At 40.5% G+C, this 15,074-nt stretch overlaps 1 protein-coding gene across 1 annotated transcript in view; it reads left to right on the plus strand.

Annotated features, from left to right (window-relative positions):
• The window catches only part of LOC126184062 (KICSTOR complex protein SZT2-like), a 218,434-nt gene that overhangs the window by 105,713 nt on the left and 97,647 nt on the right, over window positions 1-15,074 (plus strand). Inside the window, exon 12 of the mRNA XM_049926422.1 lies at window positions 10,852-11,098. Coding sequence (XP_049782379.1) covers window positions 10,852-11,098 — 247 coding nt within the window. The remainder of the gene's footprint in view (window positions 1-10,851; window positions 11,099-15,074) is intronic.

The raw sequence follows: 15,074 nt of genomic DNA on the forward strand, positions 1-15,074 counted from the left end.
GCTTTGCATTATTATGCCAAGATATTTAATGGATATGATGTGCCAAGTAGCACACTGCTAATATTGTATCTGAAACCTACAAGGTTGTTTTTTCTACACATCTGCATTATCTTCACATTTTTCTGTGCTTAGAGCGAGCTGCCATTCATTGCACCAAATAGAAATCCTGTATTGTCATTCTGTATCCTCCTACATTCATTCACCAACAGTGCTTTCCTGTACACTACAGCATCATCAGCAAATAGTCACAGATTGCTGCTCACTGTATCTGTCAATCATTTATGTTTATGGAGAACAAGAGTGGTACTATCACACTTCCCTGGGGCACTTCTGTTGATACCCTTGCCTGTGATGAACTCTCACCATCCAGGACAACATACTGGGTTCTATTACTTAAAAAGTCTTCAGGCCATTCACACATGTGATAAGCTATTTCATATGCTTGGACATTTGTTAACAATATGCACTGGGGTATTGTGTCAAATGCTTTTCATAAATCTGTGGATATGGAATCTGCCTGATGCCCTTCATCCATGGTTCCCAGGAGAAGAGGGCAAGTTAAGTTTCACATGAGCAATGCTTTCTAAATCTGTTCCCATAAGTGGACAGAATATTTTCTGTCTTGAGGAAATTTATTACTTTCAAATTTAAAATATTCTCAAAAATTCTGCCTCAAACTGACATGGAGGGTATTGGTTTGCAGTTTGGTGGATCTACACTTTTACCCTTATAATATATGAAAGTCACTTGTGCTTTTTACATGTAGCTTTTGCTAAGTGAGAGACTCATGATAAATACAAACTAGTGAAGGGGCCAGTGCCGAAAAGTCCTCTCTGTAAAGCTCAATTTGGATTCCATCCAGACGTGGTGCCTTATTTGTTTTAAACTAGAATTTCTGCACAATCCTAAAGTGTGGATGAGGTTTTAAATGTGAAATTTAAAACTTCTGCTTCCCATTTGAAGAGTTTTATTGCCACACCAGGCTTGTTCACGGGTGACTGAATAGAAGCCTTTGACCTGCTTAGCGATTTTACATAGGACCAGAATTTTCTGTTATTCTTGACAAAAAATTTTACTTACGTACAATGATGGAAGTTGTATGCTTCATGCATTGATCTTTTTATAGACACATGAATTTCTACTAATTCTTGCCTGTCAAAATTTGTGTATTCTTTTTTAAACAGAGAGTTCAGCAATCTCTCTTTTTCTCCGCATTTACTGAATTTAATTGTTAAGCCATGGTGGGTCTTATCCATCCGTAATCCTTACTCAGCAAATACTTCTCTAGATGATGATGATATTTTGTTTGTGGGACACTCAAATGTGTAATAATCCGTGCCCATACAAATTTCCAATCCCCTGTCCCTGGGCAGAGAAAATCCCCAACCTGGTCGGGAATCGAATCTGGGACCCTGTGATTCAGAGGCAGCAGTGCTAACCACTAGACCACGAGCTGTGCACACTTCTCTAGAGGAAATTATATCCATTTACTGTCTTAAGTGGGATGCTAACAACTGTTTATCTGCTCTTTGGAGCATAAAAACACTCCAAGCCTTCTTGATGAACTGCTAGTTACAAGACCCCCATAGCCTCAGCAGAGGGAATAGATTGTTTAAGTGTAGTGTTCAAGACTATTGAGTGGACGTGGTAAGCAGGAGATGGGCATCCAGGTGTGAACTGTAATTAGGTGAATAAGAACACAATACACTTGTGTTCAGAGAAAATAACTTGCCTTTATTGCCATAATTTTACCGCTAAGGGTACAGAAGAAGGCCATAATTCAGAGGAGTGAATTTATGTCACCTGGAGACTGCTGCCAGACAGGCAGAGGACATGGTGTCCTAAAGAGGAGCAGAATGGTGTGACTAAATAGGACAAGGGCTGACTGAGAAGAGAGTGAGCAGTTGGAACTGCAGCCTGCTCACCAGTCTCCCCCATGTCCTCCACATTACCATTACCATCCCTCTGATTGGTTGTTGGAGGTGCTTTAGATGAGGATGCTTCCCAAGTGATGCTCTCAGAGATGTCACCTCATCAGCAGTACCTACTGTGAGAATCTTTTCACGGGAAGTGAGCATGGGTAGGTGACAGTATCCAGTCATATCCGATGCTATGCTGGCTCTACAGAGAAGCCTTTCTATGTTGTACAGTGAACAATAATTGAAAAATTAAAATGCACTTGGAGCAGTCTCATTGCAGTCATTCTACTACACAGCATGCCAGTGCATTCTTCTTACATCATAGGTGCAAATAAGATTGTTCCATCATGCACAGTAGGAAGGTGTGGCCCCTTTCCACACCAGCAGATTATAAAGAAATTGTGAGAAATGCTTCCTCAGTATGTCATTTACCCAAATGGATGGTGAATCCTTTTTGTTGGAGATTTTGAAGAAAAATTTTGGAAAATGAGCTTGCACAAAAGTACTTGGTCCATGCACAGAAACAAGTTTTTGTCCTGACTCTGGGTGATTCCATCCCTTTGTTTGGACCCTCTGTTGACTGTTGCCTATTGACATGTGCACTTGGAGCAGTCTCATTGCTGTCATTCTACTACACAGCATGCCAGTGCATTCTTCTTACATCATAGGTGCAAATAAGATTGTTCAGAACCAGGTACCATTAAATTTGTGCTGGAAGAGTCAAATGATAAAGCAGAAATCTCATTAAAATGTGTACTGGAGATTGTTGCAGGATAATGAAGAGGGAAGAGGAAAACATAACAAAAACTTCCCAAGGCTTCACTACTTGAGAAAAAATGCCAAAGGAGGAGGAGGAAATTTCTTATTTACATAATATTGATATTCCATCCAACTCTCTGTAAGTAGAACATAGTGTTTGGTCACTCACACTGGCAGTAACCCAGAGATCAGTGGAACAAGTATGTGCTTCCAGAGGTCAACGATGGCAGAGTTCATGAAGTGAACGGCTAACCCAAAGTAAAGTTCAGAGCATAGCAAAAGTCATAATAAGCATACACAAATGTTCAGGGAGCAGTATGAATCAAAAATGTAATACAGGCAAGGTCAAACAGTGTATTAAGCTACAAGACGCATCTATGATGTCAATGAACTAGCAAAACTAACTGGCAAGTGAGGTTCCACAGTATTTACAGGCACTTTCTTGTCAGTGGATGGCTTCACTTGCAGCTGTGGCTGTGGCAGTATCTCTTGTGGTAGCCAGCTGTGGCTGGAGTATGTAACCGGGTACTTCTGACATGTCCTCCATATCAGTACTCAGGCTGGGCTGGGAATCTGAATCACTGACAAGTACTAAACATCTTCCCTCCTTTAATCAGCACATAGGGCCAGCCCAACCTATGCCGACTTCATTGAGGAAAGGGGGAAGAGATGTACCAGAATTCCTGCCAAAGGCTCTTACGCTAGTTCCTTGATGCGATCAACCAGCTCAGATGCCTGTGCAGTCTGTAGGATTTCGGGTGATTGATGGGTTCTGGAGTGTTACTTAGTCCTGCCTGCTGGGGTGTGGGTGCCAGCTGTGACTCCACCTCCGTCAATTGTGAAATGTGGGGTCATTGGTTTTGGTGGGAGCTGGAAGTGGGTTATTGAGTGGAAGTGGTTCCACCTCCATTGGTTCCCGTCACTTGTCGCTGTTGATTCCCTGTCAATGCCTAAGATGAGGTTGGAGATTTTAGTGGTAACAAGCAAGGTGTTGGACACGTTTGTTCTGGGCACAGTTGTGTAGATGCAGCCCAGATGGCAGCTGTGGGAAAGGGTGGTGGGGTACATCTCATTGTGACCTGTGCTGATTTTGATGCCTAACTAGAAGCTCCTGCCCAGCCACAACCTCAAACATTTGTGCCCCCTATTGCGGACGATGATGTCTGTGGTCCACCTGGGATCCTGGCCGAACATGCAAGCCCAGAAAGTAGAGGCAATATAGTAATACAGCTGTGTGCATGGACACTGGACACCCCAAGTCATGTGCAGCAAATTGAATAGGGTACAGCATCTGCACTTGCATAAATTTTCAGTTGTGCCACATCCATTTACGGGGATGAACTGGTAAGTGTCATGGAAGCTGGTGAGTACTTCCTCAGAGTCAGTTGTCATCATTATCTTGTGTCTCTGCAGTCTGATGGTCCTAACATTCACTCAGCTTCCAAATTGGGTGCGGGATCGAAAGGAGCAGTGGTCAGGTGCTCAATGCTGTTCCACTGACAAAAATCCTGAAACACAGATGCCATGAACTGAGTGTCAGTGTCAAAAATCAGGGATGAAGGTGCCCTTCTATTGGAAATATGAGAGAGGGCACATATGGTAGCTGCTATGGTATTGGTAGCTATCCATACCATATATGGAAAGTTAAGAGAGGGCATCGACAACCTAGTAACCGCATTGCTCCCCAGAATGGTCTGGTGAAATCAACATATGCTCTTTGCCAAGGGTGCTCATAGATGAAATGCTGTGCTGGAGCTGATCGTGGGCACAGACCTGGCAGGTCTGATCGGTATGTTCTGTGATGGTGTCAACACCAGGCCAGTACACTTGTCTTCATTCTACACATTGTCCAATGTGAAATGTGGAGGAGCTTCAGTATGTGGGGCTGCATCATGGAAGGAACTACCATCCAGCATTCAGAATTGTCCGTGGCTAACAATGTTACATCATCAGTGACATTAAGCATGTACTGTAATGAAAAACAGATGCACAGTGCTGGACTGGTGTCCTTAGGCAGGTGCCCTGGCCATCCCTGCCATAGAGAGACAACAGCCTGCAGAGTAGTCAGTCACGGCCTGTTTCTGTCGCTATTTTGCGGGCCATAATTAGGACTTCATCTAGGTTGTGCCACTTATTTGCATCTAAGGCAAAACACAGTGATTTGTGCCTATCAAACGAAGCATCTGGACCACATGAAAAGTGGGAAAGAGCTGAATGGTGAGCCGATAATGGAACTCATAGATGTAGTTACTCAGGAATAACGCCCACTGTTGCAGCCGCTGCACCATCTTATCAGATAGTTTTGAATGGGGAGTGAATAACAGAATGACGGGCTTGTGATCAGTGATCAGCTGAAACTTAATACCGTGGATATATATGTGAAACTTCTTGACACTGTATATGATAGCAAACACCCCCTTCAAAATTTGTGGAAACTTCCTCTGTGCTACATTTAATACTTTAGATGCAAATGCAATGGACTGTTTTGTGCCATCAATGTATTTGTGGGACAACACTTCACCACTGCTACAATCCAATGCATCGGTGGCAAGCATTAAGGATTTGTCCGGATGGAGTTTTGTTATACAAGGGGCTGAACTAAGGCCCTTTAAAGTAGCAAGAAAGCTTTCTGGCAAGGCAGTCTCTGACCACATAAATTTAACTGCAGTTTTTTTTTATACAATTGATTAAGCAGACGGAAAGTCTGGGCTACATTGAAAATAAATTTCGCATAATAATTTGTTTAGGAATGATTGTAGTTCATTGAGGTCTTTCAAATCTTGTGAGTTACTGATTGAGTCCACCTTATACTGTGTGGACGTGAGCCCTTCTTTACTTAATATCTGCCCCAGGTACTTCACCCTTCATTCAAAGAAACTACATTTGTCAAGGCAATAATGCAGACCACAGACATGGAACTGCTCAGACAACATCTGTAGATTGCGCAGATGCTGCTGCCAAGTGGCCCTAGTAATTAGCCAGTCATATAAATAATTAACCCAGTTGGGGTTACTTTCAATGAGTTGCTCTAGGTGTTTCTGAAACATCCCAGGAGTGCTTGGAACCCCAAATATCAATGTATTTTAATGATACATGCCAAGCAGTGTATTAATCATTAAAAACTGTTTTTTTCTGATCATCTACAGGCAGTTGAAAGTAGGTATCAATGAGATCTATCGTTGAAAAATAGTGGCCCCCTGCCAATTTTGCCAACAATTCCTCCAGCCAAGCAACTGGATACATATTGATGTTTACTTGAGCATTAATGGTAGACTTAAAATAAACCACAAATTCTGAGTGATCCCTTTGGATTATCAACTGTGATCCGTGGCATTGGCCATTGTTAGACAATACTGGGAATATTACTCAGATGCTCTGCAATCTATCCAGTTCCACTTTAACTTGATCGTAAATGGTGATAAGCACTCAATGTTCCCTACAATACTTGCACTCTGCTGATTTCATTAATGATATATGGGCTAGGAAACTTGTTGCACAACCTACTGTAGGTTCAAAGAGTTGCTTATATTGCATGCATAAGGTATCAAGTTCTTTGTGTGGTATCACAGTTGAAACTATATTCACTTGGTTTGACTGTGGAAACAACAAAGTACCAAAGTGTGTGAGCCAAAAATGTTCATGGTCTTCCAAGAATTGATAACTAGCAGGTTTAGTTGCTGAGTTACAATTTTATACTTGGCTTGGACTACAATCTCACCCCGCAACAGGATAAACTGGCCATTGGTACTCTGCACTGAGTGTACCGCAGCTGTGGTGACCCGATGTGCCAATACGTATCAACATTAATCAGAGAGATGGCTGCACTTGTGTCCAACTGGAAATCTGCCATTACTCCATTAATTTTCAGCTGCATCATGAGCTTTTGCATCCTGTCTGCTGCTGCTATGAACACCAGTGCATGCAGTGCACTGATGGCTCTTCTTGTTGTCATAGACCAGCTCAGGCAGACACTTGCTAGCTGCCCCAGTTTGCACTATGCAAAACAGGTGCTATCACAGAAATGGCAGTGATTCTGTTGCTGCTGCAGGCCACAATCTGGACACAGTTTGATGGCACAAACTTTTCTGGGACACTTTGAAGTTGTCAGGGAGGGGCCTGTTGTATGAGCTTCTGATTGCCTTGCGACACATCAACAGCGAACAAAGTGCCTCTGTTTTTGTGCATCTGCTAGTGATGAGGTCTTCTGTTTTTGTGAATCGACCAATGATGATATCTTCTGTTTTCATGTATCTACCAAAAATGAGGGCAGTGGATCTCTAACTACTGCACTAGCTACTGAATCCTGTGTAACAAGACTACTGACAAACAGGTGCTCGGTAAATTAGATGATGACAGTGACTGGATATTATTAGTTGACTGTAGTGTATGACTATGACCCTGCCACTGCCGATTACTACTACTACTACTACTACTACTATGACAACGACAATGACAACTAAAGAAGTTGACACCAGAAGTATTGTGAAACATGTGTGCAGAAGCTGTTACTTTGTGAGCTTTGTACATTTTTAGAATGTTGCTTAGAGTTGGATCAGATGACTGTAAAGCCTCTCACACTGTCTGTTCTGTCAGGGCCAAGATGCATAAGAATGTAACAAATAGATGATTCCACATACAATATGCCACTCGGTTTATAGGAAACATCACACTGGTGTGCCAAGCCTTGCAAGTCAGCAGCCGATACCATGTAGGATTGCGCATGTTGCTTACAGCACTGATTAAATTTGAGCCTAGTTGCAACTAGTTGCCAATACATGTCCACATTAATCAGAGACATGGCTATACCTGTGTCCAACTGGAAATCTGCCATTACTCCATTAATTTTCACTTGCACCATGAACTTCTGCATCCTGTCTGCTGCTGTGTGAACAACAAAATATGCTGTGTACTTGAACAGTTAGTTGTTGTGTTAATGTTCCTCTAACCATCTCATTGTTCAGCATCCAGTTATCGGCTGACATAATTTTTGACTATGTAGTGGTTGGCAGTAAAGAGCATAAATATAGCAGACGGCAAAAAAGAACAACAACAACAACAACAACAAAGTCCAGAGCATAGCATAAGTCACTGTAGGCATATGCAGTCAGTCTTGGGAGCAATCCGAATCAAAAATGTATTACAGCCAAGGTTAAACATTATACTAACCACGGCATATATGTAATGTTTGAATGAATTAGCAAGGCTAACTGGCTAATGTAGGTCTGCAGTATTTACAGTCACACTTGTGTCAGTGGACAGCGTCACATGATATGCTTACGGTTGAAGCTGCGGCTGTGGCGGCCCCTCTCAGGGGAGCAAGGTGTGGCTGGAGTATGTAGCTCGGGTATTTCTAACTTTCCACCTGTATCAGTACTCAGGCTGGGTGGGGAATTCAAATCACTGTTAAACTTACAAACGGGTTGTCAGGAGACTGCTATATATTATTTTAATATGACACATATTCTTTATTTTACATTGTCAGTATTGTTGGAAGAGACATTGTTCATTAAGCTATATTTTTTACCACTTTTTTTTTGTTTTATGAGATATCCTTCTTGCAGCGTGTGGTTTGACTTGTTATGCTTGTTGATTCTTTTGATAATGTTTTTGTTTTTTGGTACTTTAGTGAGAAATGATTGATATTGAACATCTACGTTTATCAGATTACTGTTCGTCCTGACATAAGTGGTAAATGCGATTTACAATTCAACTGTTGAATTGCACGTACACTATCATATAGTGGTACACTACCATGCAGTGGTTGTTCACGATGGAGCCCTCACCACTACTGTTGTCCCTTCCCCTATCATATCAACTGTGCATTTACAGGCTAAATTATTTTGAGTGAACTCTAACAACAATTAGCAAAATGCTAAGATACTTCAACCCAATTAAAATGATGACACCCTATGCAGTCACAGAACTGGCTCCCCTATTAGAAGGTTGTGACTTTCTGATCACTATAAAGTTTCACACGAGCCTCACACAGTCCAGGGTGTAATTTTCCATTGCAACCTCACATAGCAGCCAGATGGAGAAATGTATGCAAACTTGAAATAATGGGAGGGGGATCAGTTTGTCCACCATATTACAATGTTTCCATTATATTCTCACCAGGGATGCCATATGTAAAATTCCCAAAATTATGGAGTAAATACTGAGATCCAACTCACACCAGCTTGAGTTGATGATGGTACCATGTCATGCTTTAAATGTCTAACATGTTGCCACAAGATCATTAAATATCCAAGGATGGCAGCGTCTGATGAACAAAACTAGTCAAATAAATCAAAGAATAAACATTCTGTTGTTTATCTGTACCTGAAGTAATAATAATATTTGAAAGAAATTCTGTTTTTAATCTTCTTGTGCTTTCTATTACTTTTTGGCCACAAATATGTCCTGGTTTTGAAGTTCTGTGTATGTGGATCATGTGATCATCACAGTTACTGCTCATTTTAATTTTATCGAAGTTTAAAATAATGGCTATGGGGCGATAAGTGTTTTAAGTTTTAAAATAACAAACAAACATGATCATATTAATGGAGTCTTTGTTGTTTATTGATAGAACAATCTCGTACTTAAGCATGAAAAACAAAGAAATTGCATTTTGTTCCACTGATACATATTTATTACTTCTGGTCTTCAATTAGCAGTAAATATATTTGTGGAACAAGACACAATTTATGTACTTTTCACCTATAAATATTTTACCATACTTTCTGTTGCTAATTTTAAAATTTGTATTATCAATATCTACTATGTTGGAAATTTACAAGGGTCATTCAATTAGTAGTGCCCCCATATTTTTTAAAAAAAGGCATTAATGTGCATAGACAAACCTCCTTGTTGGTGCTTAACATTTGAAGTTTGTTCTGTGCGCCGGTGAAGTTTCAAACTGTTCTGGCAGATGGCAGAGCTGCAGTACAGCGTCAAAATGTCATCCACATGTGACTCACATTACAAGCAACATGCTGTTATTGAACTCTTGTGTGCAGAAAAAGAAACCATGGTGAACATCCATAAATGTTTGTGTGCAGTGTATGGCGATGCTGCAGTTGATAGGAATACAGTTCGGCAAAGTTACAGCCTCAGGAAATGCAGAAACAGAGCTCCATGATCAGCCGTGCTCAGGATATCCTGTCACAGGCACTGCTCTAGACATGCTGAATTGTGTGGATGCCATTATTTGTGCCGACCAACGCATCACAACTCGACAATTGGCTCTACAGTTGTCAGTCAGCATTGGAAGTGCATCTGCAATGATCAAAACTCTCGGATGTTCAAAGAGGTGCTCACAATGGGTTCCATGAATGCTCACAGAAGACCACAAGATTCAAAGAAAGGCCATTTCATCTGAATTGCTGTAACATTTTGAGACTGACAGTGAGGCCTTTCTGTCATGGATTATTACAGGAGACGAAATCTGGATGCACCACTTTGCACCAGAAACAAGAAGATAGTCCATGGAGTGGCACTGTCCTCATTCATGGCAATAGAAGAAATTCAAGACAAGCCCCTCTGCCAGAAAAGACATGGTGACAGTCTTCTGGGATTGTGATGGCGTCATTCTTGTGGATGTGATGTCAAGAGGGTCAACCATCAATTCAGAGACATACACGAAGACTCAGAATAAACTCAAGAACCATTTCCGACATGTTCAATTTTACAAGAATCCAGCAGAAATCTTGCTCCAACATGATACTGCACACCCACACACAAGTCTGAGAACCCGGGAATACGTCGCTAAAAGGGGTTGGACATCATTGCTTCATCCACCCTACAGTCCAGACCTGGCACCCGTGGACTTCCATTTCTTTGGGCCGCTTAAACATTTTCTATGGGGAACACACTTTAAAGATGATGAGAGTGTCAGTCATGCAGTGAAAACATGGCTATGCCTACAGGACAAGAGCTTTTACCAACACGGAATACATACTTTTCTACGTTGGCGTGCGGCCATAGATTATGATGGAGACTATGTAGAAAAATAGGACAAGGACAAGACATGTTGATTTACATTGTCACCAAATTCTGTCTCTTAACAATAAATATGTTCTGAGGGGAAAAAAAAATGTGGGTCATTACTTATTGAACGACCCTTGTAGATGTTACATGGAGATGAAGTGTACAAAGCACCTATATTGTATTTATTTTCATTTTTCTGTTGCAGCACCATATGAATTCCTACATGATGTCACATGCCTTGTTAAGAAGGAGTTTAAATCTCCATATCGACAAGCTGTAGTCTCGAGATTTTGGGCCACGTTCAAAAGTTTGGGAGTGTCTGATCAAATATTAGTTCATCTTAACACTTTCCTCAGTAATTCTACTGCATATGTAGTGCCTGAGAGTATACGCAGTGGTATGCCTGTATTTTATCTTCCACCAAATTCATGCAGCCCTTCTCTAACTTCTAGGTAAGAAGTGCATCCTATTACTTGCAGAATGTAGCCCTATGTATTAGTTTTATCTAAAATTAACTAAAAGTAGAGGGAGATGATCCAAATTTCATCTGGAAGGTGCAGCTGCAACAGTGAAATCGGGGCAGAAAAAAAGGAGAGGCGTAATAAAATCTAAATTAGCATAGCTGGTTTGTTGCTCAGAAGAAGAAGAAGAAGAAGAAGAAGAAGAAGAGGAAAGGAATGGAGAAAAATAGTAAACCAATAATTATAATGGGTGAAGGGTTGGGGTAGTGTGTCATTTGTTGACATATATTTCACAATGGAGGGACTATAGCCTGTAGTACATAACCAGATACTGCTATGGTGTGTATCTGTGGATAATTCCAGGAAAACTTAAAAAAAAAAAAAAAAAGTAAGCATGGAAAATTTGTTGTCGATGATGGCAAATCAGTGTAGTACCTACATAAAGTTGTGTACACTGTTAACATTGTAGCTATTTTTGGTAAATGGTCTCACAAAATACTCTAACCATGATGTTATATATATGACCTTTCGTGGGACTGGAATGGTCAGTACTGGTGTGCTGCACTGATTTTTCACCTGTGGTATATGCAAAGGAAGAAACTGTGAAGAGGGAGTGGTTCAGGAATGCCCCTCACACTGGAATGTTATGGGTCTTATGAGAGCAATTAACACTATATCGTCTGTCGACACGACAGTGGTGTTGTGCACAAAATAGCGGTCAACAGCCGGTGACACCGCAGTGGTGTTGTGTGCATAGTATCGTTCAGTGGCCAGCGACACCACAGTGGTGTTGTGAGCATAGTATCGCGCAATGGCCGGCAACAGTAGTGATGGGGAGCTCGTGAATGAGTCGTTCGAATGAACGCTTCACTCCAGTGAAGTGTGAACTAACCACTCAATTTCAATGAACTGGCACTAACAGTAGTGATGGGGAGCTCGTGAATGAGTCGTTCGAATGAACGCTTCACTCCAGTGAAGTGTGAACTAACCACTCAATTTCAATGAACTGGCACTTCAAACTCTTCATAGATAGCACACTCCACACTTTTGTCTAGTTCACTCACTCTCTTCCACTCTCCCTTTTCCACTACATCGGCGCTACGTCACTCATTCTTCTTTCACTTCAGTCCTCCCTCTACTGCCTGTCGACGAATCGCGCGGTGAAATACACTTAGAGCAACAGTTGCACTTTGCTTTCCCATCACCTAAACCGGCAAAGAAACCCCAAATTTCACTACTTTTAGGCGATCGTGAGTTGCTAGCCATTGTATAAGCGTGAACAGAAACAAAAACTGCTTTCCGAATAAAATAATGAGCGATTTTACCTGAAATCGTACCAATGACAATAGGCGACAGTTTACGTTATGAATTTAGAGGGTTATTATTCTCAACAAAAATAAAATATACAGGAAAACTTCTGAATAATTACGAAACGTAGGTATATAGACTTTGTGACAGTGGTAAACATACTCATTCCATTTTGGATTAAATTTTAAAAGAAACATAGAATTGGACTGCATTTCGTTGGTAGCCCTAGTTTTCAGTCCTTGAATAAAACAAATAAGGTTTCACTTGGCAAAAAGACTTTTTTTTTTTTTTTTTTTTTTTGGCGCTTCATGAGAAAATGTTGAGCAAGATTAAACATAATACCTTCTTTATATGTGACATGCTTCTCTGTTTATCTTTCCTTTGCCCCCTTCGACCATGCTCTATTTAAGTTAACTCACGCTGTAAGATGCAAAACGTTGCGTGCACGTTACCGCATAGTTTGGCCATCTGTTGGTAAAATTATGAAGTATTACGAAGCTTTATTGTACGAGCGAGGCGAAGCGAGCGTAGCCGCGGCTGAGCGGCGAACTGGGCAACTTCGCCAGGCTTCCGTACTTCATGAATGAACTACTTCATTTGAACGCTTCACGGCAAAGAGTGAAATGAATGAAGTAGTTCACGGGAATGAACGAGTTCGACCCATCTCTAGGCAACAGCACATTAGTATCTTTTGCATTCTGTTGGTGTTTTGTTTAGGTACCAATAAGTTACACACGTCAACAAGGTTTTTGTTTTTATAAGTACTTGTGCCCTTTCATAATGACAGACAAAAGAGATGATACGATTATTTATGATGAATGTGCGGATGTCTTGTCTGATGTTCTGGACAACTTGGCCAATTGGGAAGAAGATACTGGATATAAAAAAAATGAAAGTGAAGCAGAATTGTCAGAAGATACTGAAATATGTCCAAGAAGAATTTGGTGAATGCTACGGTTGCCAACTGATTTGGATGAATCAGATGAAGAAGACAGTGCACAGTGGTCAGACTTTAATTTACCGAGGACCAATAATACATTTGAAGGATCCCTGGCTCCAATCATATTTCCCAAAGATACACAGAGCATTGAGAATATCATAGAATTATATATTGGGAACGATCTATTTGAGTATATTAGCAACAGAACCAACAAGTACTACAGTCAAAATTGCAATAGAAAGAAACTGGATAAAAAAATGCCAAATTTGTCGATGTTATAGGACCCAAATTTAGAAAATGGTTTGGGCTTGGTATCTTTGTGGGAACTGTGAATAAGGCAAGGATCGATGATTATTGGTCAATGAATATGTTGATAGACACGCCGATATTTCGCAAAATGATATCCCGCAACCGTTTCAGACAAATATTATCATTTTTACATTCTTCAGACAACAACAATAAACTGGTTAATGCTGACCAGCTTTTCAAAGTACAGTTCGTAACTGATTATTTTTGCAAAAAGTTTAAAGAATCTTTTAATCTAAGTAAGAACATCTCAATTGATGAAGGAATGATACCGTGATATGGACGGTTAAATTTTAAAGTTTGCAATCCCTTGAAAATTACGAACTACAGCATACTCATTTGCATGCTGTGTGATTCGAGTACAGGATACATTTCCTCATTCAAGATATATTCCATTGCTGGACAGCCTTCAGCAAAAATAATGATGGAACTATTGACACCTTCTGATGGAAAGTGGCTTCACCTCTACATGAATAGTTATTATAACAGTGTAGAACTCGCAGAGAAGTTACTTGAAAAGAAAATTCGAGTTTGTGGAATGATATGGCAAAACAGAGGATTTCCAGAAAAATTAAAGTGCGCAAAAGTCAATGTGTTTGAAGCTTATCATCAACGGAAAGGTGAAGGACTCGCACAGGTATGGGGAGCTTTGAAAACTAAAATGATATGAATGATCTCTACAATACATAATGCCACTTTGAATGACACTAAAAGAAAATGTAGAAAAACCAATTACACAATAAAAAAAACTGAAAGTGTTTTAGACTACAACAAATACATAAAAGGAGTGGATCAGGCAGACCGATATTTGCGTTATTACCTTATATACAGAAAAACTATAAAATAGTCAAAAAAACTTTGTATGTACCCCTTTAATTGCACATTATTTCATGCATTCCATACATGTTAATGTTTCAATACAGAACTCAAGTTTCCAATTTCACGATTTTTTATTGAAAGTGTCTGATTTGTGGATAAAAGACCGTGTACCTGCTTCTGAGCAAAACTTGGAGGTTGCCACTACATCACGTATGTATCATCATGATCTGGTTGACAGACTTTCCGGTCACATAAAGCAGCACCAACTAATACTTATTTCGGAAACAACAGAGGCCTCTGTATATGTCTGCTTGTGTCTGTATATGTGTGGATGGATATGTGCGTGTGTGTGAGTGTATACGCGTCCTTTTTTCCCCCTAAGGTAAGTCTTTCCGCTCCCGGGATTGGAATGACTCCTTACCCTCTCCCTTAAAACCCACATCCTTTCGTCTTTCCCTCTCCTTCCCTCTTTCCTGACGAAGCAACTGTTTGTTGCGAAAGCTAGAATTTTGTGTGTATGTTTGTGTTTGTTTGTGTGTCTATCGACGTGCCAGCGCTTTTGTTTGGTAAGTCACATCATCTTTGTTTTTAGAT

The sequence above is a fragment of the Schistocerca cancellata genome, chromosome 4 (assembly GCF_023864275.1).
Source record: "Schistocerca cancellata isolate TAMUIC-IGC-003103 chromosome 4, iqSchCanc2.1, whole genome shotgun sequence".
Taxonomy (NCBI): Eukaryota; Metazoa; Arthropoda; class Insecta; order Orthoptera; family Acrididae; genus Schistocerca; species Schistocerca cancellata.